The 27,141-nt window shown below is 40.2% G+C and overlaps 1 protein-coding gene across 2 annotated transcripts in view; it reads left to right on the top strand.

The window, feature by feature from the left end:
* HAO1 (hydroxyacid oxidase 1) overlaps positions 1-27,141 on the top strand; it is a 56,308-nt gene that overhangs the window by 9,001 nt on the left and 20,166 nt on the right. For both annotated transcript variants that reach the window (NM_001243431.1, XM_021077275.1), the window contains exons 3-4: positions 17,440-17,695; positions 26,939-27,114. In NM_001243431.1, coding sequence (NP_001230360.1) covers positions 17,440-17,695; positions 26,939-27,114 — 432 coding nt within the window. The remainder of the gene's footprint in view (positions 1-17,439; positions 17,696-26,938; positions 27,115-27,141) is intronic.

The following is a 27,141-nucleotide window of genomic DNA, read 5'->3' as shown; positions in this document are numbered from 1 at the left end:
ATGTCCTGAGGGTGTAGCCTTAAAAAGAAAAAAAAATGTTAAAAAAAAGAGAAATGCATAGGAAAACTGGTCATGAATTCTATCTGATTTCTTTTGATGCTGAGCAAGGCAGGAACCTCAGACCCAAAGAACAGGAAGGAAATACTATTCTGAAATATTCCAGTTCTAAGACTTAAGGATCTTGTGGATTCCCTTCCCTCCTTGAAATGCCTTCCACAGAATACTGCCTGGAACATCAGCATGAAACAATGAGGATGTATGGAGAGGCTGAGGTTGGAGCCTGGAGTCTCTTTAATTCTAGGACCACACACAGATAAAGTGGCTGTAGGGCCCCAGCTTTTCCTCTACAGTCATCCTGAAATATGGGGAGCGAGAAGGAAAAAGAAAGGGAAATGTTACCTGTTTATTTAAAGGTAGGATAAGAGGCCTTCCCAGGCATGTTGTAGACAATAACCAGTTAAAAAAAAAAAAAAAGCAAACAAAATCAAAACACATGCACACAAATGGAAACTTGCACACCCCCAAATTTCTGTAAATTTGATAACAAATGGCCTACTAAAAAGTATTGAAAAAAATATGAGACTGCAAAGAGTTAATGTCTTTCCTTTGTTTTTTTTTAAGATTTTTATTTTTTCTATTACAGTTGACTTATAGTGTTCTGTTAATTTCTGCTGTACAGCAAATTGACCCAGTCATATATACAAAAATGTACACACACACATACACAAATTCTTTTTCTCATATTATTCTTCATCAAGTTCCATCACAAGTGACTAGATATAGTTCCCTGTGCCATACAGCAGGATCTCATTGCTTACCCACTCCAAATGCCATTCAACATTTGCATTTATTAACCTCAAACTCACCCTCCATCCCTCCCCCTTAGCAACCACAAATCTGTTCTCCAAGTCCATAAGTTTGTTCCTTTTCTGTAGCTAGGTTTATTTGTGTTGTATATTAGATTACAGATATAAGTGATATCATATGGTATTTGTCTTTCTGACTTACTTCACTTAGTGTGAGAGTCTCTAGTTCCATCCATGTTGCTGCAAATGGCATTATTTTGTTCTTTTCATGGCTGAGTAGTATTCCATTGTGTATATATACACATCTTCTTAATCCACTCATCTGTTGACGGCCATTTAGGTTGTTTCTATGTCTTGGCTATTGTGAATAGTGCTGCAATGAACACAGGGGTGCATGTATCTTTTTCAATGAAAGTTTTGTCCAGATATATGAACAGGCGTGGGAATTCTGGGTCCTATGATAATTCTCTATTTAGTCTTCTGAGGTACCTGCATACTGTTTTCCATAGTGGTTGTACCAATTTACAGTCCCACCAACAGTGAAGGAGGGTACCCTTTTCTCCACACCTGCCCCAGCATTTGTTATTCGTTGACTTGTTAATGATGACTATTCTGACAGGTGTGTGGTGGTACCTCATTGCAGTTTTGATTTGTATGTCTCTAATAATCAGTGATTTTGAGCATTTTTTCATGTGTCTGTTGGCCATCCACATGTCTTCTTTGGAGAAATGTCTATTCAGGTCTTCTTCCCATTTTTCAATTGGGTTGTTATTGTTTTTCGTTTTTTCCTGTTGAGTTGTGTAAGTTGCTAATGTCCTTCCTTTGTAAAGAACACTTAATTTGAATAATAAAATGACATATAACCCGGAATTCGAGTTGTGGTATAGCAGAAACAAATTCAACTAGGAACCATGAGGTTGCTGGTTCGATCCCTGGTCTAACTCAGTGGGTTAAGGATCCAGCACTGCTGTAAGCAGTGATGTAGGTTGCAGATGTGGCTCGGATCTGGCATTGCTGTAGTTGTGGTGTAGGCCAGCAGCTGTAGCTCTGATTCTACCCCAAGCCTGGGAACCTCCATATGCCGGGGGTGTGGCCCTAAAAAAGGAAAAAGATAAAAATAAATAAATAACATATAATCCAAAATGGAGGAAAAGATGTAAGTGGAAAAAAAAAAGGAGATTCACAAATAGAGACATGAAAATGGCCAATAAACACATGAAAAATATTCAGTTTGGGTAACATCAATAATTACCCAGTAAGTGTAAATTATAACTACACATTTTATTTTCTGAATCACAAATTATTATTTTAAGATTAGACAGTGTAATGAGGTTATATGCATGAAAATGTGCATTTTCAAATACTGGTAGGAAGAGTATAAAGTAGAATAATCTTCCTAGAAAATAATTTGGCTCTGTGTTAAAGCTTTAAAAATACGAACTCCATGTGGTGCTATAAATTATCTTCTAGGAATTCCAAGGAAATAATTATGATTTTGAGGAATGACATTTTTAAAAGGATTTTCACATCTGTTATTTTTAATAAGAAAGAATTTGGGAAAAACACTCAAATGTCCCATACTTGGAGATTGGTTGGAAAAAAAAATAGGATGCCTAAAAATCAGATTAATATTTAAAAATAACATCACACGGAGTTCCCATCGTGGCGCAGTGGTTAACGAATCCGACTAGGAACCATGAGGTTGCGGGTTCGGTCCCTGCCCTTGCTCAGTGGGTTAACGATCCGGCGTTGCCGTGAGCTGTGGTGTAGGTTGCAGACGCGGCTCGGATCCAGCGTTGCTGTGGCTCTGGCATAGGCCGGTGGCTACAGCTCCGATTCAACCCCTAGCCTGGGAACCTCCATATGCCGCGGGAGCGGCCCAAGAAATAGCAACAACAACAACAACAACAACAAAAGACAAAAAAAAAAAAAGACAAAAAAAAACCAAATAAATAAAAATAACATCACAGAAAGAGTTGAATGGCATATAAATATGTTGAAATATAATAATTTTAAAAAAGCAGTTACAAACAATAGTAAAATCGTAAAAAAAAATATATTTTTGAAGACTAGGAATGTAGACCACATTTTACAAATTTTTATTTATTCCTGCCTCTATATATCCTCACTTTTGGTCCATATGTACACAATTTTCCTTAAATTATTATTATTATAATTTTATGACCACACCCACAGCATGTGGAATTTACTGGGCCAGGAGTTGAAACTAAGCCACAGCAGTGACAATACTGGATCCTTAACCTGCTGAGCCAGTAGGGAATTTCCTGAATTATTTTTGAAGAAGAGAACAATAAAAGAAATTTAAAGAAGAGAGAAAAATGGAGCAGGAACCATGGAGAGAGTGGAAATGAATGGAAGGAAGTGGAAAAGAGTGTAAGCAAAGCTCACTTGGTGAAAGAGCCCGAGCCCGCAAATGATTTTTCCATGTATCACTTTCTTTGCTATATGACAAGTATCATTGTCCCCATCTCAGGAACAAAGTGCTAGTTCCAGAGAAAGCAGGTTAGTAATTGATAGAACTTTCCAACTCACTTCTGATAGTTCCAAGGTCACTGCTCTTTACTTTTGCTGGGGGTGGGGTGAGAAAAAAATAAGAAGGCAGCTTACTCAGAAACTATAATTTTTGTGTATTTTTAAAAATTATACTTGATTTACAGTGTGTCAATTTTTGGTGTACAGCATAGTGACCCAGTCATACATATATACACATTCTTTTTTTCAGAGTATCTTCTATCATGTTCTGTCCCAAGAGACTGGATATAGTTCCCTGTATGGTACAGTAAGACCACATTGCTTATCCATTCTAAATGTAATAGTTTCTACCTACCAACTGCAAACTCCACATCCACCCCACTCCTTCTTCCCTCCCAAAAACTATAATCATTTTTGGCCACACCCTCCACATTCAGAAGTTCCTGGGCCAGGGATCAAACTTTGCCCCTAGTGACCTGAGACACAGAAGGGACAATGCTGGACCCTTAAGTGCTAGGCCACCAGGGAACTCCTAGAAATTATCATTTGATAATAGGCAGGACTATTTTATCTAACATTATTTCATTCCAGCACTAACCATGAGGCATTATTAAAAGTCTATTGGAGTCCTACCCCTTTAGATTTATTTTTCAAACACTTATGAAATGATTACCATGTTCCAGGTACTTTTCTATGTACACTGCAAGTATGAGAGCATCGAATCCTCCAAGCAGACAAAGGAGTAGGTACTATTATTAAGCCCATTTTATACATGAAAAACTGAGGCAAACAGTAGATGCCCAGGGTCACACAACCCATAAACAATGGAGAATGGGATTCTGACCTAGGCAGTCTGGTTCCAGAGTCTGGTCTCCTTACCATCTTGTGCTGCTTTTCTCCTTTCTTTCCCTTTCTCCTTTCTTTCCCTTTCTCTTTTCTTTTCTCTTCCTTCCTTCCTTCCTTCCTTCCTACCTTCCTTCCTTCTTTCCTTCCTTCCTACGTCTTTTTTGAGCTGCACCCGTGCTATATGGAGTTTCCCAGGCTAGGGGTCAAATCAGAGCTATAGCTACCAGCCTACACCACAGCCACAGCAACACAGGATCTGATCCATGTCTGCAACCTACACCACAGCTCGTGGCAACACTGGATCCTTTTATTTATTTATTTATTTATTCATTTATTTTTGTCTTTTTAGGGCCACTCCCTCGGCATATGGAGGTTCCCAGGCTAGGGGTCCAATAGGAGCTGCAGTGGCCGGCCTACGCCAGAGCCACAGCAACGCGGGATCCGAGCTGTGTCTGCGACCTACACCACAGCTCACAGCAATGCCGGATCCTTAACCCACTGAGCAAGGCCAGGGATCGAACCTGCAACCTCATGGTTCCTAGTCGGATTCGTTAACCACTGCGCCATGACGGGAACTCCAACACAGGATCCTTAACCCACTGGGTGAGGCCAGAGATCAAACCTGCATCCTCATGAGTAATGGTTGGGTTCATTAACCGCTGAGCCACAACAGGAACTCCCTTGTGTGGCTTTTCATTTCCAGAATATCCCATTCATGTCATGAGGTGAAGCCCGTTTATCTATCAATCACAATCCCTCCAAAGTAATTAATTTATCACTTTAGGCGCATGCAAGCAGGCCCCCCAGGAGAGTGCAGGAGAGTGACATACTTGAAAGACATTAGGATAAGGTAGGAAGGCGGGACAAAGAGGATGTGCAGACATTGAGGACACAGAGGAGCTGGCAATGAAAGGTCATAACATACTGTCTTCGAGGATCTAAAATCCTGAACATGGGAGTTCCCATCGCGGTGCAACGGAAATGAATCCGACTGGGAACCATGAGGTTGCGGGTTCGATCCCTGGCCTTGCTCTGTGGGTTGGAGATCCGGCGTTGCCATGTGCTGTGGTGTGGGTCGCAGATGCGGCTTGGATCTGGCATTGCCGCGGCTCTGGCGTGGGCTGGCGGCTACAGCTTCGATGGGACCCCTAGCCTGGGAACTTCCATATGCTGTGGGTGAGGCCCTAAAAAGGACAAAAGGCAAATAAGTAATAAATAAATAAATAAAATCCTGAACATGACAGTTTATAGTCCAGATTTGTAGTAGAAAGGCCCCTTAAGCCTCTCAACATTCTTAAGGTTTTCTTCTATGTTCCAATTACCATCTGTGGATTGATGGTCTAGTTAATATTCCAGTCAATCCCGAAGCCATGGTGAGCAGCTCATCGCAAGAGTATTCCGTGGCTGGTATGCTTTTGTTGTGGGGTAGATAGGTTACTCTGAAGGAGAAGCGTGCCTGGAACAGATGCTATTGGTACCAAGGATATAGCCCCCTGCTTTTTCCCAGTTCTATCAGGACCTGCAGTTTTTTGCCTAATATTTTCTCTGGCACCAGGAGCTGATGGATGGGGGTGGGGTTAGGAGTGGGTGAATGGAAGGGTGTCCCTCAGGCTGATGGATAAATGCCCAGCTCTCTTTGATCAGGGTACCTGAAGCATTTTCTAATCCTGTCCCCCAGGGTTTCCCCAACAGAACCGAGACTCAGTTGTCCTCAGAAGCTACCTGCCCATTAGTAGAGCCTTCTTGGGCTGTCTCCCACCCCCTTTCACCTTCAGACTCCTTTGGTTCATCTTGGGATCATTCCCAAATAAAAGAAAGGCTCATAGCATTATCTCATTGTCAGCTTCTGGAAGAAAGCAAACCAAGACGGCTACTTGAATATGTATGTAGCCACAGGCAAATTTCAGTCAGCATGGAGGAACACTCGTATTTGGTGGAGAGTTCTTCCTTTTCTCAAAACTCAGAAAATCACTATGCGTCTGCTATACGATTAATTATATCATTTCAAAATATGGAAGTCCTCTCAAGCCAGCCTGATCCTTGGGGAGATGGTGAAATCTATGGAAGTTTTTGTGGGGGATTTTTTCCCCCAGCCTCTAAATTATCTGGCCTCTAATCAAGCTTTCTTGTTTCCAGGGTCTTGGACCCTAGGGAGAAGGAGAAATTGAAGCCAAGTTCAGAGGATAGAGGTTAGTTAAAAGCCCTTTCTGGAGAAAGTGTTCCCATTAGGCTGGTTGGTAGGAGCAGGTGAAGGGCATTCAAATCCCCAGGGAATGGTCTGGCCTGAATAATTAGAATAAGCATCTAGAAAGTTCTGGAAGTTGCCAGGGTACCACGACCTCACGTCCTAACTGGTTCTCTAGATTTCTTCACACAGATCTGCCTCAAGGGTTCTCTGGCCTTTCGTCTCGGCCCTGGGGACAGTCTCCGGGGTGAATGAAGCCCTAGAACAGAGCTCTCTTTTTCACACGGCTGCGGCGGTGTAGAGGGACCAAAGAAGCTACTCTGCCTTCGTTTCCAAAATGGAAATGAGTGTAGGATTGCCAAATAAAACACGGGGAGCTAGTGATCATTGAAATTTAGATAAAAACCAAATCATTTGGGTATCCTATGTTTATTTGCTAAACCTGGCAACGCTAGTTACATAAGCGATCTTACCGCTAGAAGTTCTTGTGGGGATCACGTGAAAAGGAAAAGCTTCCTGAAATGGGGCTCGCTTTTTATTTGCCCCCGATATTTCAAGTCCCTAAAATATTTCTCTTCCATACATTAAAACATTGCTTTCAGAAAGGAATACGTGGTTCATCTTAGCGGGAATGAAAATTGCTCTTTTTCCTTGGTTAAAGATGTTTTTGTTTTAAGCTTTTTGCAGGAACCTCAAAAAATGGCTTTAAGGGCCAGGCTGGTAATGTAAAGGTTCAAGGAAGTTAAGAAAATGAAGTTAAGAAAACGTAAGCTCCGTGGTGGAGACTAGCGAACCTGAGATTGCGAGTTCCATTGAAGGAGAGCAGCCACATCTCAGCACTGAGCTAACTGATGCCCCAGGGGAGCGAGGATGTGGGATTGCCAAATCTTCCTAAATGTTAAGAGAAGCCAGAAACCTTGATTTTTACGTGCAATCTCCTGGTTTTTAAATGTTGGCAAATAAATCAAAATTCTTTAAAATACTGTTTGAGGCAACAATGTGTGGGCCAAAGCAAATACTTTTATGGGCTACAACTGTCCCCTGGACTGTCCAGCTGGGGCGTCTGATTTATGTGGAAATTCACCACTAACTAGTTTCACTTTCTGTGGCGGGTCATTCTCACTCTCTAGGATTACATTTCCTCCCTGATAAAGGGAGCTGCTTGTGGAGATCAGTGGTTTACTTCTGGTGCCCCAGAGAAGCTGGAGTTGTTTCCAAGGATGTTAGGGTAGTAGTGTGTGTCACTGAGCCTTCAGCTACTTGTGTTGCTCGCTGGGATTAGAAAGAACAGTTCTTTATTTTTATCTTTTTTGTCTTTTTTGCCATTTCTTGGGCCGCTCCTGCGGCCAAACTCATGACAAAGGCCTGCCTTAGATTGGCTTTTTTTTTTTTTTTTTTGTCTTTTTGCCTTTTCTAGGGCCGCTCCTGCGGCATATGGAGGTTCCCAGGCTAGGGGTCCAGTTGGAGCTGTAGCTGCTGGCCTACACCACAGCCACAGCAACGCGGGATCCAAGCCGCGTCTGCAACCTACACCACAGCTCATGGCAACGCCGGATCCTTAACCCACTAAGCAAGGCCAAGGATCGAACCTGCAGCCTCATGGTTCCTAGTCGGAATCGTTAACCGCTGAGCCACGGACGGGAATTCCAAGAACAATTCTTTAAAGAAAGAGTTCTGCTGCTAAGTTGAAAGAGAAAGAGAGAACACTCAAAACCAGAAAACAGGAGTTCCCATTATGGCTCAGAGTATTAAGAACCTGACATAGTCTCTGTGAGGCTGAGAGTTCAATCCCTGGCCTTGCTCATTGGGTTAAAGATCTGGTGTTGCTGCAAGATGCAGCTTGGGTCCTGTGTTGCTGTGGTTGTGGCTTCAGCTGCAGTTCTGATTCAACCCCTGGCCCAGGAACTTCCATATGCTTCAGGTGCAGCCTTAAAAAAACAAAACAAACAACAACGAAAGCCCTAGAAAACTCCCAACAGGAACAGATAATCTTTATGATTTTTTTTTCAGAATTTGAATAAATGTTTTGGGGCCCTTTTAAAATGTCATCAACAAAAAGAGGGATCCAAGTGGAGACCTGCCCTTCCTTATATTTCTGATATTCCCTTTCTTTCCCTACCTTCTACTCTAAGCCAGGCTGGAGGACATTGACAGGACATGACATCTGCCTACATTGGATTTTCATTTCTTAAAGCTACATTCTTGGGATAGAGAGCAATCAGATATGTATTTATCTCTGGACCTTGCTAAAAACACATAGGCATTTAATAAATTCTCCATACACTTAAAAAATGATACTTCAAAGTCGTGTGAAAAATGATGATAACCAACACTTATTTAGAAATTAATATATGCCAGGCAATTTGAATTTATTAACTTATTTATCCTCGGCTACTGTCTTAAAATATTTGAGCCCAAAGCCCTAATGAGCTTTCTCCAGCTCCTGTGGAAGTGGAAACTGAGGCTTAGAGAAATTCAGATCTTGCTCAAGGTTATTAGTCCCTTACATGGTGCTGTCTATAGCACAGCATGGTCAGTTACTGATATTTCCAAGATCCCTAAGGCGAACTCTATGGTATGGTCTTGGAATATTAATTGCAAATGTTCTATGTTTTTACAGTTTAATCCCTTTCATTTTGAGAGTGTGGGATAAGCCACGGAATATGAAACGTATTAGGAAATTAAAGCCTTGGGCAAAATTCAGGAGCATAAATAAAGGGGCTTGAATTTTAAAGAAGCAAAAATTACAACTCCTAAAATTCTCTTAAGATGGAAGGAAAATAAGCAGGAAATAGTGGAGAGCAGTTTGCCATGCATTGTGTTATGAATAAGAGATTTATTGCAGTGGATGATTTGGTTAACATTTTAATATTGACAATTATTATATTATTTAAGCAGTCATATAAATGCCTCTACTTATAATGGCACATCTGTTTGAAACTCTTTTAGATAGGTTTTGGATTTTCTAAGTTTTATCCTTCATATAAACCTCAGGGATGAATACAGAATCATTTCCTCAAAATATTTAGCATATTAAAGAAAATAGCAGTAATAAACATAAACGTTAGTAGCACGTAAGGAGGTGGTCTCATTAAATTAAATTTCCATCTTGCAAAATAAGTAGAGCATCTCTGATTTCTCAAAGAACCAATTAATAAAATGCTTACTGTAGCACGGAGGCTTTTAGTACCTTATTGTGAAAATCTCTCTGGTTTTATGCACAGTGGCTGTAATAAAATTTTATTTCACTCTCCATGGAAGTACATTAGCTCCTTTGCTCCATTTAATCATGGGAAATCATAAAGAAAGTGAAGAAAGCGATTAAATATTTACTTATACTTTTGCTTCTGACTTGTTATGTGGACAAATGCCACACGAGGGAGTGCTGGGACCTCAAATAGAGAAAAATTAAAAACCACCTAATGCGTTCCACGAATGCTCAGCATATTAGTAATTTCTTATTAAACTGTCAAAAAAAATTAAAAAAAGAAATTCCTGCCCCTGGATGCAATTAGAGGCTACCACACAGGATTCCATGGGTCATAAAACCATTAAATCTAAACACTTTCTTTTTGAGCCTAAAAGGCCAGAACATTCCAAAGTGAAGTTTTGGGGACTCAACTATGACTTGACCACCTATTAAGGTGCAGGTGGAACAGATTGCAGAGTAACACAAAGAGCCATACAGACCCCAAAGAACTGAATTAGGGTGTAGGTGAGAGCTTTAGCTGTTGAATTTTCTGGATTTTCCAAGATTAAGTGATCAACTTTAACACCGAGTGAAAGACCATTCAGCGAGAAAAATTGTCATTTTCTTTGCTCCAGACCCAAATGATGTATTTTTGAAAGCTTTATTGATTTATAGATTTATGTGTAGTACTAGGTGACCAGGTCGATATACATTTCAGCATGCCTACGAGGAAAATATCACCATTATTCTTAATTTTACCTAAATCCAGGAAAAGCACCAGATCTGCTTTAAATGAAACTTTTACTCTTTTTGAAGTGAGTGCCTTTTATGCATCAGGTGCTTGGACTTTACATCCCTGTCATTAATCCTCACAATAGACCGGTGAGGTCATTACCGTTTATCATTCCCCTCATTTGACGGGGGGAGGAAGACACCCTCCACCAATGCCTAGTGTTGGTCCATGCTTAAGGCGGCATTTGAACCTAGACCTGTTTCACACTAGAGTGTGACTCAGTTAATTTTCTTCATCCATCATTGTATCCACTTTTACTGAGAAGAAACAAAAGTAGGGAGGAATAAAGGAGAAACAATAGTTCGTGAAAACATTGTCCAAATTGTATCAGTTAAACATTTGGAAGGGACTACTTTGCATCACTGTAGTAAAAAAAAAAAAAAATCAATTCATACCCCTTTTTGCCTTCATTTTCAATCTATTTCATCTCAATTTTCTGTTTTGGATGTTCTTTTCCAACAACCAAAAGCCAGTGGATATGTCTTCGCACACATTCACACATTATGCACATATACACATATATAAACATATATTAATTATTATGGACATCCTTTATATATGTGTTTATATGTAAATGTATAATTCGTATACAAAAAATTTCAAAAAAGGATAGATTCAGTGTTAACAATCACGTTGCAATGAGGCAAACTTCATTAATCCAGGACAACCATTAAAAAATTGGACTCCAGCTGTTTTAAAGACCAGAATCAAATGCAATAATTTCTAGTATTTTGCACCAGAATTTGAGCTATCGAGCAGCTTTCTTGAGAGCATAAATTGCTTCTTCTTAAAGTATTAGTGTGCCTGATACATTAAAGTGTGACAGTGAGAAGTCAGAGGCTCACATATATATATGTATTCCAGCAAACTGAGGGATGTCAATTGACATCATCACATGCAAACTTGATACTCCTTGAAATCACTCTGCAAAGGCTTCTCACAGTGGTGTGGTGTGGTGTCCATGCCATCTGCCAGTTGTTATAGTACTTGACAACAATAAGATGACAGAATAACCTGGGAATCATTACAGGAAAGCAAATGGTTTTGTTTATTGCAGAGAAATAAAGTGGAAGCAAGGAAGGGAGGCCTAAGATGTTATTGGGACTGATTGTTCCTTGAAAATATTTTCATAGAGTCAAAAAGAGTTCTTGGTTAATTTGTGCCACATTTTAGATTCCACATATAAGTAATATCATATGGTATTTGTCTTTCTCTTTCTGACTTACCTCACTTAGTATGAGACTTTCTAGTTGCATTCATGTTGTTGCAAACAGCATTGTGGCTGAGTAGTATTTTTATGACTGAGTAGTATTCCATTGTATATATGTACCACATCTTATTCCATTCATCTGTTGATGGACATTCAGGTTGTTTCCAAGTCTTGGCTATTACATTTAGAATGGATAAGCAATGAGGTCTTACTCTATAGCACAGGGAACTACATCCACTCTCTTGGGATGGAACATGATGGAAGATAATATGAGAAAAGAATGTATGTATATGAATGACTGGATCACTAGGCTGTACAGAAATAAATTGACATGACACTGTAAATCAACAATTAAAAAAAAAAGCTTGCTAAAAAAAAGAGTTCTTGGGGTGCAGTGACATTGTGATCACTCCAGGTTATACTGCTCCAAATTGAGACAATGGACCATCATGAAAACCCTGGTGTCTCGGCCTTTGGAAGAAGTATTTAAATTTGTTAAATTGGAGTTCCCTGTCATGGTGCAGTGGAAATGAATCTAAGAACCATGAGGTTGCCGGTTTGATCCCTGGTCTCGCTCAGTGGGTTAAGGATCTGGCGTTGCCATGAGCTGTGGTGTAGGTTGCAGATGTGGCTTGGATCTGGCATTGCTGTGGCTCTGGCATAGGCCGGCAGCTCTAGCTCTGATTTGACCCCTAGCCCAGGAACCTCCTTATGCTGCAGGGGTAGCCCTAAAAAGCAAAAAAAAAAAAAAAAAAAAAAAAGATCTAAATCATAAATGAAGATTTGTTTGACCCCATCTAAATATTCACACATAATTATAGTGGACGTTTTGTACTTCTCTTAGATTACTGAATTCAGAGCACTATTTTTCTGAGTAATCTCAATGATAGTTTTAGATATGCAGGTAATAATGTTACTTTTGTCTTTACCAAACCTGCGTAATGACAGTTCCTGTGTGAAGAAAGGCTGACCCACTCCCTGGCTGGTGGGGTGCATGTTTATGTAAACACTTCAGTGTGTCAGACCCTGAGTGTGTCACATGCAAACGCTTGGTACTTTGTCATCACATATTTTCCCCATTACACAATGACTTCCTGTGCAGAAGACAAAATGGTTTTCTCAACCAAATTTTCAGTGCAGCTGTTTTGGTGACTAAGTTTTGCAGGAGCTTTTTAATCAAATGCACCTAAAAAAACCCCTTTAGGCCCTTTCATCATATTATCCCTTTTCCTTTCAATACACAGTTTTGGAAACTTAACTCACCTTTCCCATAAGGAGAGCTATTTTCAAAGAAAAAATTTGTACCCAAAGTAGCACATTGCTTAATTGTTCCACTCTAATCTGGGTATATGATTTGTCCCACATGAATTAATGTTCCAAATAATAGACATTGACTCCTATTGATAACTAACAATTTACATTTTCTCTGTTGTCGTTTTTGTGGTAGTGAATAAACATTACTCTTGAACATATTATAATTCTCATCCTTGTCAAAACTAGCATGACGAATTTCAGTTTTACGCAATGATTTGGCACCTTAATTGTATGTGTAAGACTGTTGGATCTGATATTAGAAGCTATTTTATAATGGGTAAATTGTGTCTTCTTATCTTTGAAGAACTTCTCTCTTCTTCATTTTCTGTCATTTTATCTTTATTTTGTTGCTTACTTTTGCTTTGAAACAAATCTAGGAAGCTGAGCAAACCCTGGATAAGCAAGATTATGAAATACTCCTGATAATGGTTGAGTGTGCTAAAGGTCTGTTACTGTAATGCAATTTAGTTCTTTGACTTCAAATCTAGTAAGAGATGAATGCAAAGAGCACCTGTGCCCCGCTCCAGAAGGACAACAATGGAGAAGGAGGAGAGATTCAGCAGGGCGTGGCTGGCAATTGACAAGACACCAGCCGTTGCTACCCACCCTTCCACTACTGATCATTTTCTGCCCCCTGTTTCCTGTAAGGTCCAATCTTTACTCAGGCCATCAACTTTATCCAATTAACCTGCATAGGTCCTTGTGGAAGAAGATATCCACTCCATTCTTATCCACGTATAATCCATGAAACAAGCATTGGCCTCCCTTAGAGCTTGTTGGAAATACAGAATCTCAGGTCCTATCCCAGACCTGCTGAGTCAGAATCTGAACTTTATCAACATCCCCATGTGACTCCTATGCACCTTGAAGCTTGAGAAGTACCGGACAGAGACTGGCATGAAAGTTCCTGGTGGTTCCCATGGCTTAAATCCTCAAAGATGAAACAGCGTTAGGTGTCACATGGATATCATTTCTCTCGAAGACCTTTTAAGATCTCTGAGAACTTGTTGATCTCATAATGACTGCCTGCAATGAGGAGGAACTGAGAAGCAGACTCTAGATACATGACAGAGCTGGGTACAAAGTAATTTCCACTTAAATTAGAATTTCTTAACAAAATCTGACTATGCTAGATAATTTAGAAAATTAAAAACCTTGTGATTTTTGTCCCCCAAAGAACAATGTGAGCTGGAAGGGTACATCTTTATCTCTCAGGAGTAGGTGATATTTCAAGTATTTAGCAATCAGTACACTGAAGACTTTGATCAATTACAAGAGCTGCTCAGATGCTGTTCTCTAGTGCTCTGTCAGTGGTCTGGATGCTCCCAGCTTTGCCAGACACTAGCCTTTAAATTGCTGGATTGTGTGGGACTGTGGGGGTGAGAGTCCAAATGTTTCTTGGGGGGAGAAAGGAGTGATGTCACATTGAAGGGACTCAGGAAGCAGGGTCATTTATTTCAGAGCCCTGCTTATTTACCAAAAGCAGTGGAAGCATTTCAATATTTCAACAGGCAGAATTGTCATGCTGGTATGTGCCAACTTAATCTTAGATCTGTCCTTAGTGGAGCCAGGGTAGATTTTCCATGGTCTTTGTGAGTGGTTCTTGCAAAATCCCAAGCTCCCTTATCTCATTCTAACATAAAACTGTGTTGAAAACAACGGATGGGAGTCATCAGTAATTTTTCTTTATCATAACAAATAATCACAAGATAATGGGGAGCATAGTACATCATTCATACAGGGTCCAAGCAGTGCGGAGCCTTCTCAGTTTTGCTCCTATTCTCTCCTGAGAGTGATATCTTACTTAGTCTCAACTCATGTCAGCACAGACACTGATATTCCCGCTGCGTCCAAGAGACTCTCTTAAAGTAAACGCATTAAATTACCAAGTATTTATTGAATGCCTATAACTGGAAACAATGGTAATTTAGAATTTGGGGAACACTTGATTCAAAATTTCAGTCCCACATAATTGAATCTTGGAAAGTGAACCTTGGGCATCACTAATATCAGGAATCATCAGTATCAGAGTCAGTAGACTCAAGAAGCAGATGGCTTGCTTTTCTTCAGACATGCTTACCCAAGGGAAATGGACCGAATGTTTGTGAAGGCTGATGCTTCCTACAAATTTGATAGTTTAGGTCAAGTAGATATTATTGGTGCATTGGTTTGTAGCATTTTAGCAATCTGTGTGGAGCGTGTGTAGATATTTCATATGAATTCAAGGAGATCTGTTTGAAGATTTTGGATCTTCCATGGCAGAGCTACTGTTGCCCTTGCGAAGCCTTTGCATAGACTACAGAAAGCTACCATATCATTTGATGGTCTTTTTAGTTGGACCCTTTTGTATATCCACAGTTTGCTCCTACAGTATGTGGTAGGCTTTACCCACTGGATTCCAAGCTTCCATACCTTTCCAAAGCTCTCCTCAAGCATGTGGAAAGCCTGTTCCCTTGGGTGTCATGGCCCTGGAGGATTGGGGGAGTACATTTATCCATGTTTGATGCCAGGGGAGATTTCTGGACATCTAGGAGTTCTACAAGAATCATTTCCTTGGGGGAGTGGTCAGACACCCTCTGAGTTCTTATCCTACTCAGGCGCCCATCTCTGTGTGACCTTACTTTGGCCACATCCTCTTCAAGACATATTTTCTTTATGGTAAATTGATGGTCAGAGAGTTCTCACTAAAGTAATCAGTGTCTCCTAGTGTTCGGTCCAAACAGCAGTGGATGACCTGTGGCTATTTTCCGTATTTACAAATCTTAATGAAAATCAGACAATGGTCCAGATGTTCATATGCAGTATTACTTACTTAAAATGTGACTTGTTGGGCAATGTTTTGCAAGTCATGAATCCTTCAAAGAAGAGTTCTCAGGGGAACAGTTGGAGGGAACAGATCGGTGACCCACAGAAAAGGAAATCTACAGTTGAAGTCTTCTTTGTCTGACCCATGCCCTGAAGAACACGGATGAACAACACCTTCAATGGCATAGGAAAAGTAACATTTATCAAAACCAAAATCCCCTTCATTACTGGGTGAACTTAGAGTTTTACTATCACAGGATAAGGCTATTTGATTGTCAAGTGTGGTCCAAGGACTGGAAGCATCAGCACCACCAGAGAGCCGGTTAGGAAGGCAAATTCTTGGGTCCCATCTCAGATGACTGAATCAGAACCCTTGGGGGTGTTTTTCACAACCATGTTTTCACAAACACTCCTGGGGTTTGGCTGTCTGCTAAAGTTTGAGAAGCATGAAAACATTTTAACCTCTCCGGGTAGTTTTGTAAACAGCCTGTCACTAGTTACTCATCATCACCCTATGAGTGTTATTTGGACAGGGACTTTTACTCAAATTTGATATACGGCAGGCATGCAGGAAGTCCAATGACCCAGGGTAGTATCTCTTAGTATGTTTGGTATTTGATATACAAATTTTATCAGTTTCTTCTCCACTCAAGCTGACCCCAACCTGACTACCTATTTTTGGACAAAGGCCTATTAGTTATGTTCTTTAAAGTTCTTTAAGACAATTGGTTAGATGAATCTATCTAGTTTTTCACTTACATGCTCATGGTATCTTGTTTAAAAGATAATGATGTCTGCTTGGATGGCTGACATGAATGGTATAACATTTTAAAGGACAGTGTAAATGGTAGAATGCACTTTTAACAAGATTTTAAAAGATAAAATTGAAAAAAGTTAAAAAGGTAGAAAAATTAAACTCTGCCACAATTCTCCCACCTATAATTAGAAATTAGGCTGTTTAGGTTCATATACCAGTAATCACCTTTGTACAAATTGTGTTATACATGTTATTTTGTAGACTTTTAGCTTTCTTAATAAATCCTGAAAATCTTTACTAAGTTTGTAAATGTCATTCTTTTATAACTAATAGAAACAGAAGGAAGGTGGGGTGAGAGAGATGAGAGAGATAGATATATATAGAGAGAGAGAGAGGGAGAGAAAGAGATTCATTTAAGGAATTAGCTCATGGAATTGTACAGATTGGTAAGTCCAAAATTTGCAGGGTAAGCTGGCATGTTGGAAGAGCTGAGTTGCTATTTGTGTCTGAAGACAGTCTGCTGACAGAATGCCCTCTTCCTCAAGAAAGGTCAGTCTTTTTTCTTAAGGCCTTCAACTGATTAGATGAGGCCCAGTGACATTATGGAGAGTAATTCACCTTATTTAAATTCCATTTGATTTAAATATGAATCTCCTTTAAAAAATTTCATCACAGCCAATACCTGGGAACCATTGCCTAGCCAAGCTGACAGATAAAATTAACTTTCATAAAAATATGACTTTTAATGGGTGTGTGTACTTCATTTTATTTATGAACTATGGTTTATCCTATCCCCCAAGTTTGGAGATTCAGGTCATTCCCAATTTTTTCATCCTTACACATATCTCATCTTTGGCAATTTGAGTCATTTTTGTCCTCAAGATCAGTTCACAGAGTGTGGAAAGGAATGCATATTTCTAACTTTTTGAAGATTTGACTTATTTCCAATTTGCCTTTGTTGATGCCTTGAACCACAACTTGAAGACTTTGGAGTCAGTAAGATGTCAGGCTGACTTTGAATTTTCTCCTTTCCTCCTCAGCCTGTAGGACCCTGGGAACTGGCATGATGCTGAGTTCCTGGGCTACCTCTTCAATTGAAGAAGTGGCAGAAGCTGGTCCTGAGGCACTTCGCTGGCTGCAACTTTACATCTACAAGGACCGTGAGGTCACCAAGCAGCTGGTGCAGCGGGCTGAGCGGATGGGCTACAAGGCCATATTTGTGACAGTGGACACTCCTTACCTGGGCAACCGCTTTGATGATGTGCGTAACAGGTTCAAGCTGCCATCCCAACTCAGGTAACCATGGGTCTCTGATCACCTGGGCCCCTGAGCTGGTTTTCTATGTCTCTTTGCTCTTGGTTAGGGTTAGGGTTAGGGTCATACCCACGTGGAAACTGGAGAAAGCCTCTGGGGTTGGATCATAAACCCCAGAGGCTTTCTCCAGTTTCCACGTGGGTATCCAGGGGAATGAGATCGTCACAAAACATTGGTCCCAAAGTATGGTTGACTGGGATCTTGTCTAGGAAAGATAAATAAGGTCTGGGTGCTAGAGATAGTGTCATTGTCAAATATCCACATAATCCTCAGCAAATCACACCCCTTATGTGAGGGTCTCACGCTTGAGCTCTAAAACAGAGACAGGAATCACCATCGCCCTGTAAAAGTCAAAAAAATGTATATACCAGAGTATTAAGGGTTTTAGGTGGCATGAATTGCCATGTAGATAAGACCATACTTAATTTAGCCTGGGTAACAGTTTGTTATTGCTATTCTTTGTCTGTTGGAATCAAAGAGCTACCTTTATATTTTATTTTTAACAGTATTTGGAATAAATCTGGCAGGGAAGGTTGAAGAAAGCTAAAACAATGGGGACAAAAGAAGTCAGCTGTTTGCTCTGTCTCTTCTTTCTTCTTCTTTCAGTAATATTCCCCTTTATTTTTTTATGTATATATTATATTTACATACATATATTCTTTTTTCTCACGTTATTCTACATTATGTGCCTTTCTTTATTTTTATTGTTGTTTTTTGGGCAACATTCCTCTTTTGCTCTAGTTCATCCATGGATCAATATTCACAATTCATTCATTCACTCCTCCACTCACTCATTCATCTAAGCAAAAACAAACAAAAAAACAATGTATCTAGTAATCTAAAATTCAGCTGTGATGGTTTTTTCAGGTCCTTCATCCCATCCTTAGTGGGAAATTGTTGTCCTTTTCCCTGGAAAAGATTAGAATCATCTTGAGCCAAAACTAGGAACTCAGTAGAGTGTACTGAGAAAGACCTCAACCCCCTTAAGCTATAGATCTTTCCTCCCCTTTGTTTTTAACTTCCTTCAGTTCCTACCAAAATCTACCCTTATGTTTTTCATGCCAGTGTGTTACTGACAGCCTTTAGGGTAAAACTATTTGAACAGGAACCAAAATCTTAGTTTTATTGGAGAACACTTTGATGATGGGATTGGAAAGGATCCATCAGAGCTTGTGAAATGAGGGATGCCTTCCCTGAAATCCAAGCCCTCATTTCACACAGACCATTGCTTACTCTGTCTATGTATAAAGTTAATCCTTCTGAAAGATCCCAAAACTAAAAGATGCAAAATCAAGTCAGCATTCCACATCAGGGCAAGAAGATTTTTGGGAGCCAGGAACTCTGTATGTATTATGGAATGGGATGTATCTTTTTTTTTTTTTTTTTTTTTTTTTTTGTCTTTTGTCTTTTTTGGGCCACACCTACAGCATATGGAGGTTCCCAGGCTAGGGATTGAATCGCAGCTGCAGCCATTGGCCTACGCCACAGCCACAACAATGCAGAATCTGAGCCAGATCTGCGACCTACTCCACAGCTCACAGCAACACTTGATCCTTAACCCACTGAGCAAGGCCAGGGGTCTAACCCGCATCCTTATGGATACTAGTTGGGTGTGTTAACCACTGAGTCAGGGAAGGAGCTCTGGAATGGGATGTATCTTAACCATCGCATATGTCCACAGTCTTGTGTAAGTGTCACATAACTGCCATATAGCTCTGCTCTGTGTGCGTGTACCTATTTGAGTACGAGCTACTGTGCATAAAACCTGGCCCTTAAACTATATGTATATGAACCATTGTGATGTTATCTCTGTGATTGTCCCAGGTAAGCTTAGATATTATTTTTGCATGTGGTACCATCAGTGGCTCAATGTCAAAAAGAGAAAGTGCCCCCCAACAGCTGTCAATCACTCTGCTACACGTATCCCAGACACCAAGTTGCCCAAACACCCTGTCTTTCTAAGAGAATATATGTGTATGACTGGGTCAGTTTTCTGTACAGCAGAAAGTGACAGAACATTGTAAATCAACTATACTTTAATAAAAAATAAAATAAAAAAAAAAAAAAACAGAAGCCCCTGACATATTCCTACTTCTTGCCAAGTTTTCAGAAAGTGGATGGTTTCATATTTCCCTAGTATGAAATCTCCATTCATATTATTTCTCTATTTTGGTTGCCTTAGTTTTCATACTTTTTACAATAATTAGTTTTCCCATATTTAGGCTGCTGACAGGAAATGTTCCTCATTGTTTGCCTTTGATCATTTGAAAAGGAATTTGCTTTTCTTTTTCCTACTCCTCTTACACTACAATCATCATCATCAACAGTGACAATAATAGATAATACAGTAGGATTTTTTTTTCTTTAAGTTTAGGAAGCCCTTCCTTGCTCTGAATAACAGAATGTGTTTCATAGTGGTATCTACTGTGACAGATGACACACGTGTTAATTCTGGTCAGTATCTCTCGCTACTTTGGTGCCAGAGCCACTCAGTCAGGAGCGGGAAGGCTGCTTTGCTTTTTCCCCCTTTTTGCGCCTGGGCTCCTGCCCAGATGACGTGAGGGACCACAAGACAAAGGCCCTTTTCAGCTGTTGATGTGCACAGGAGTGGCCACGGCTCCCCAGCTTGTCACATCTCCCGTCTGAAGATGATCAAATAATGAGCAACACATCCAGGCTACAGGGAACACAGGAAACACCCCTACCGGTGCCCTGGCCCCCAGAGCTCACATTGGCACTGTTTGTCCCTGTGGGCTTCAGAGGGGCCAGTGCCCTAGGGTCAGTGCCTTGGCGGCCCACATTCAGTGGTGGAGGCAGAGCCCACAGATGGGAGGCCCAGGCTTCCGCTGGAGGCCACAGGCCACCAAAAAGCTCATCTGTTACAGCCTGATATGAAATCAGGTTTCTTTCCGCAACTGACCTGACTCATAGAAGGTGAAGCTGGGCTGTTCAGAAGTGAGGTTTGGCAGGCAAGGGAGGCAGGAAATCCAGAGGAGAAGGAGTCTGTAAAACAGTGGCTCCTTCCAGCCCTCGCTGCTTCCTCTGCCTGGAGGGGTGGGAACAGTCCTGACTTTTGGCATCTGGAACCAGCCAGAGTTCAGGAGTTTGGTAGTCTCTGCCTGGTCTATGCGCAAAACAAGTGTGTATGCATCATGAGTGGCACGGAGGTTCCCAAAACTGAGGGGGAATGTGGCGAATTCTCATCTCCTCTCGGAAGAGGCAAGGAATGAAGCCAGTTCATCAGACTGATTCCCAAGGCTCTGAGGCAGGAAGCTTCTTCCATCTCCATGCCCCATGGAGGTGGCTCATTAACCCTGGATTAAGATTTGGCTTTTTGGTGCAGCACCAAGGCAATTAATAGAGAAGAAAAGAAATTTCCAATCATTGATGAAGATAAGGGTAAATCATGACACCTATCCTTTTGGTGGTTTGCCCAGGAACATGCTTCCTTATGCCCTGGAATGATTTATTCATCACAATAGTCAGAGCAGAACACACACAAAGAGATCAGACTGTTTTTCTTCCCAGGCCTCTCAGGAAAAAGTGGTTGGTGAGGCTCTCCCTTGCTTCTCTGACCTCATCACCCAGCACCCTCATTTTCATACACTTTTCCCAGCTCCACTGGCTTCCCTTCTGTTTTTCCAATATGTCAGGCACAGAATTGACTTTTCCTTCTGCCTGTAACCTTCTTTCCCCAAATTAATACAACACTAACTTCACTTCCTTTACATTTTTACATCAGGGATGAATCCACACGTCTGTATATTGGGAAACTAAAATAAAAAGTAAGTAGTAGATACAGTATATGGAATAGAGACACAGTATATGTGGGGATTGTGAGTTGGTGGTAGTGGGGAGAAAAGTATTTGTGAGGGGGGGACTTCAGACATAGCCCAATAGCATCTAAGTTATTTGGTTAAGAAGACATTCACAATATAATTCATATAATATGAAACAGAATAATCACCTTCCAAAGAGGTCCATGTCCTAACCCTTGGAACCTATGAATATGTTTCTTTCCATGGCAAAACAGACTTTACAGATGTGATAAAGGACCTTGAGATGGGATGAGTATCCCGGATTATCACAGGCTTCATGACAAGCAAAGGGTCGTTATAAGAGGGAAGCATTAGGGTCAGAGTCAGAGAAGGGGATGCTTTGTGAGAAGCAGTGGTAGGGAGTGATACTATTGGACTTAAGGCCATGCAGATCATTTCTAGAAGCTGAGCAAGACAAGGAAACACATTCTCCCCTAGAGCCTCTGGAAGGAAAATAGTCTTGGTGACCCCTTGAATTTATTCCCATAAGATATATTTTGGAATTCTGATGTCCAGAGCTGTCATATAATTACATTGTGTCACTGTAAAGCCTCTAGTGTTGTGTTTATTACAGCAGCAACAGGAAACAAATACAGTAAAACAGCTCAGCTAATTTCTTCTACAAGGCAGCTTCTCCATGGGGCCAGTCTATCTGATCACCATATTTAGACTTTCAAGTTAAGCCTCTATCAGTTCACATCCCTCTTATTCTGCTCTCCTTTCTTCTTTAATTTGCAGAGCACTCATGTTGTGACAGGCTCCATCATATATTGATGATGTTCTTTGCTTATTTTCTGTCTCCCCTGGCTAGAATGTCAACCCTAGGCGGCCAGGCAATTTTGACCATTTTACAAAAACATTGACGTGTAGTAGGTGCTCAGTAAGTAATGTGGAATCAATCAATGCACACTAGAGTATAAGAGACATACCCAATATAGCAAGATGAGTAAGAAGCTGAACAAGCGATTGAGCTCATACTTAAAATCCTTGTTCTGAATTTTTCTTCCAACTGCCCAGCTACAATGAATAAAAAATTAGCAAGGTTATGCTCTCAATATGTGTTTTCCTAACCACAGAATTAAAGGCTGATGTTCCATGCACCAATTCCTATAATGTATTATGAAAGTCTTTCTCTCTCATATTGTGTTAATACCATGTGTCCTACTGGTTGTTATTTTATCATTTGTTTCCCCTAATGGAGACATATAGCTTTATCTTTAATGTTACATTGTTAATACTTACAATACTTAATATTATACATTTCTCTGTAATAATCATTCTTATTAAGTTACTATTGGTTATTTAATAATGCAAAATTTCTTTAATAGTTTTTACATTTTTATGATGCTAACTTACTAAAAACTAAACTCATTTTTATATTAGATTATATTTGGGGTCCTTTCAAAGCCCAATGATTCCCTTACAAAGAAGAAATTCTATAATTCTATCCATTGCCTTTGTGTCATTAAACAGATTGGGATTCAGGTAATTAAGTCCCAAGTAATCTTGTTATTATTTTGATGTTGCCCTTTTCCTTCCTTACGAAATGGAATACTTTGGTTATCAGAAGTCACTTTAAGTGTTTTGTTTTTTTTTTGGTGTGTGTATATGTCATAATCCTAATAAAAATAGCATTCATGGAGGTTTCCTTCAGAGTCATTGGTAAAACACTCCATCGTGGGTCTCTGTCAAGTTATCTGAAAACTTTTTCTTGGCTCTGGCTTTGAACAACGTTTTAGAGTAACAACAAGGCTTCATTGTGCAGTGAAATTTCTGTAAGGCAACATTCATTCAAGTGTTGATCTGCATTTCACCATCCAAGAATAACAACAGTTATTTATATAATTTTATCCATGTTTCTGTTTTTTTCCTATCCATTTCACCCTTTCACCCCACCCCTGCTGAAACACTGTAGCTTGTTTGGGATGGGGGTTGGGGTGCTATGCAGAGAATATACACATACAGATATTATACCTTTTTTCCCCTCTGGTTTTGCTATGAGATAGACAGACTGGTCCTTTTTCTTATTAACAATATTATTTAAAAGTTTGGAAATTAATATCACTTAATATCACTTCTAAGTAATAGAATAAGTCTCCATACTAATGTTATGTTTATTGACCTGAAGGTTAGTTTAATTCAGGTTGGGATGAACACAGAAGGCCAAAGTCTGTGACTAAATGTACAACCCTAAGTGGTTTGATAAAAAGAAAATGCCCAAATATTTCAGCTAAAACCCAAACCAAAGCTCAGTAAATAGATGGATACCAGTATGACTCTCATGGAGGTGGAATTTTCTGTGATTTTTAAGGCCACCTGAATCAATGAAATTATTAGATTAACTGTTCAATCCTTATTGAGAAAAATTTGCCAGTGGTTTGAATAGAGCGATATGGGATGTGAATATACATGTCCTTACGATAATATGTGCCACCCAAGCTACACAACCAGCTATTTTAGCTGAAAGCACAATGAAAGCATTAAACGTAGTTTTGTATTGAAAGAAATCAGGTTTTTTTTTGGTCTTTTTGTCTTTTGAGGGCCGCAACTGCAGCATACGGAGATTCCCAGGCTAGGGGTCTAAACGGAGCTGTTGTTGCTGGTCTGTGCCAGAACCACAGTAACGTCAGTTCTGAGCCACGTCTTTGACCTACACCGCAGCTCATGGCAATGCCGGATCCTTAACACACTGATTGAGGCAGGGATCGAACCCGCAACCTCATGGTTCCTAGTTAGATTTGTTTCTACTGAGCCACGACGGGAACTCCAAAAGAAGTCTTATTATTCTCTTAAAAAATTAAAACCATTTTGCCTATATACCTCTAGTTTTATATAAAAATTGCTACAGCCTTGACTCCAAGATTCTTTCTAGGTTCAATGGCAGAACCAGTGGAAGGAAAGAAAGAACTATGATAAATTCAGAGGTCAATATACAGCTGTACTTTTATGCAAAGAAGAGATTGGTTAGCAGGATAATTTATGGTGTGCAGAAGAGCAAGGGGAATCCTGGTCGTTGTCATCATTCAAAGTCAGCCTTTTAGAGAAACGAAGTAGACAACTGGATTTAGGGCTGTAGGCAGCCAAATAACATGGGTGGTGGTATTGTGTATCCAGATAGCCAGCCATCCAGTTAGAGGAAGAGGTGCGGGCAGAAAAAGCTTTGTCCCTAGCTTGGAGAACTGCCAAAATCTAGATGTTAGACTATCAGGATATTAGACTTAGAGAAAAGATGTCAAGTGTAGAGTAAGCCAGAAGCAAAGTCTTACAGGTAATTTGGAGACGTACCATTCTAAACTGGGTTAACAATATTAGACATAGGAGAAGGCAGCTGCTCATGACGTTGTGTCTCAGTTTGGGTTTCTTTAGGAGCAGAGTGTGAACCAGTGGTTTAAGTACAAGTAGATCCTTTGGAAGATGAAGGGAAGCGTAATAGAGGAGTGGGGAAGAGGTGCAAGGGAGGAAAGGTCATGAACAATGGGCGTGTTATCAAGTAGAGGAAAACTATTACATTTAGAATGAATAAGCAGTGAGGTCCTGCTGTACAGCACAGGGAACTCTATGCAATCTCCTGGGATAGAACATGATGGAAAATCATATCGGAAAAAGAATGTATATATGTATAACTGAGTCACTATGCTGTACAGCAGAAATTGACACGACACCGTAAATCCATTATATTCTAATTTTAAAAAAGATGGTTACAGCTAAGGGGAACTGAAGCTTAATGTTGCTGGGAAATTCTGGGAGATCACATAGAGTTAATCTGCCTAGGGGTGAAGGAACTGGGGTCTTTACACACCAATGTCTTTGACATGTTGAGTTTGCTGAATAGAAGGTGACTTAGGCGCCAAGAGCAAGGAAACTATTAGGTACTCCAGAGAAACTGAACTAATAGGATATTCATATCTATACATCTATATCTAAAAATAGATTTATTATGAGGGATTGTCTCACATAATCATGGAGGCTGAGAAAGCCTACAGTCTAATATCTACAAGCTGAGGCCCCAGAAAGCCAGAGTAGTTCAGTATGAATCCGAAGCCCTGAGAACCAGGGAGTCAAAAGCGTAAGTCCCAGTCTGAGTCTGAAGATCCAAGAACTGGGGGGCAATAGTGTAACAGATTGGAAGATGCCCACCCACATTGTTATTCGATCTACTGATTCAAATGCTAATCTTATCCAGAAATATCTTCACAGACACCCCTAATGTTTTACCAGCTATCTAGGCATCCCTTAGCCCAATCAAGTTGACCAAACTAACCATCACACCACAAGCAAAGAAAGGAGGGCCTTGAGAATTGGAAAACTGAAATCCTGGTCAGGATTGTCTAGAAGATTGAGAAGTTTGAGTCAGCAGGCAGAGGGCCTCAGAGAAAGCAACTAAATGAAGGGAGAAGCAAGAGCTGACAACTCGCCTGCTGGAAACATTTCCCACTTCTCCCACCACCACCACCACAGTGATAGTAGGGCAGGGAAAAGTGTCTCCAGTGGCCACAGACAGAAGGTGTTAACACAAGCAATTGTAGTTTAAATCTCCTGTAGAATTTTCCACTAAGGCTTTGAAAGGTTTCTGAAGTCAAATGCAATTGCCTGGATGCAATTGAGATCTGAGTGAAGAGAATGCAGTTAGGAGTCAAGAGATCCACTTTGAAGCCCAAATGCTGTCTTAGCTAGCATACTTGGTTTTATTTCTATATAATATAGGAATTATAGATTATCAGTTTAATTTTCCTTTTTTTTTTTTTAAATCATGGGTCTGCAAATGCCTTTGGTAAGTTTGTTTTTGTCTTTTAGGGCCATGGTGGTTCCCAGGCTAGGGGTCCAGTTGGAACTGTAACCACCGGCCTACATCAGAGCCACAGCAATGTCAGATCCAAGCCACGTCTGCGACCTATAACACAGCTCACTGCAACGCTGGAGAGCCCACTGAGTGGGGCCAGGGATCGAACTCGTGTCCTCATGGATGCTAGTCAGGTTTGCTAACTGCTGAGCCACGACAGGAACTCTGCCCTTGCTAAGTTTTTATGCACTATGCAAATGTTCATCTTTATGATTAGTATGCATTGCTGGCTGAAAATACTGTCGAATCTATTGTTTATATTGAGAAAATGGTTTAAAAATGTACAGGTATTTGAATTTAGCTGAACATTTTTTCCTTTAAACTGATTTATTTATATAAAAAATCTAAGATGTAAAATAAACTTTAAGTGACCAATTAAGTTCACTAGGTTGTGACATTTAGCTCTGAATCTTCCATCAAAACATGGAAAATACGCATGGAATCAATATGTAGAAAGTTAAAGAATGAACAGCCCATTGACTAGAAAAGGATAACTTCTCTTTTTTTCATTGGGTGAGTCATTGTAAAGATATCTCTAACTTTGGAAAGTTTCTCATTTTATTTCAGAATGAAAAATTTTGAAACCAATGATTTAGCATTTTCTCCTAAGGAAAATTTTGGAGACAATAGTGGACTTGCTGCATATGTGGCTAAAGCAATAGACCCATCCATCAGCTGGGAGGATATTAAATGGCTAAGAAGACTGACAACTCTACCCATTGTTGCAAAAGGCATTTTGAGAGGTTTGTTTATTTCTCCACTTCAGTTCA

The sequence above is a fragment of the Sus scrofa genome, chromosome 17, assembly GCF_000003025.6.
Source record: "Sus scrofa isolate TJ Tabasco breed Duroc chromosome 17, Sscrofa11.1, whole genome shotgun sequence".
In the NCBI taxonomy this organism is placed as follows: domain Eukaryota; kingdom Metazoa; phylum Chordata; class Mammalia; order Artiodactyla; family Suidae; genus Sus; species Sus scrofa.
Note: the sequence above shows the minus strand (reverse complement) of the source record. Positions and strands in the feature narration are given on the sequence as shown.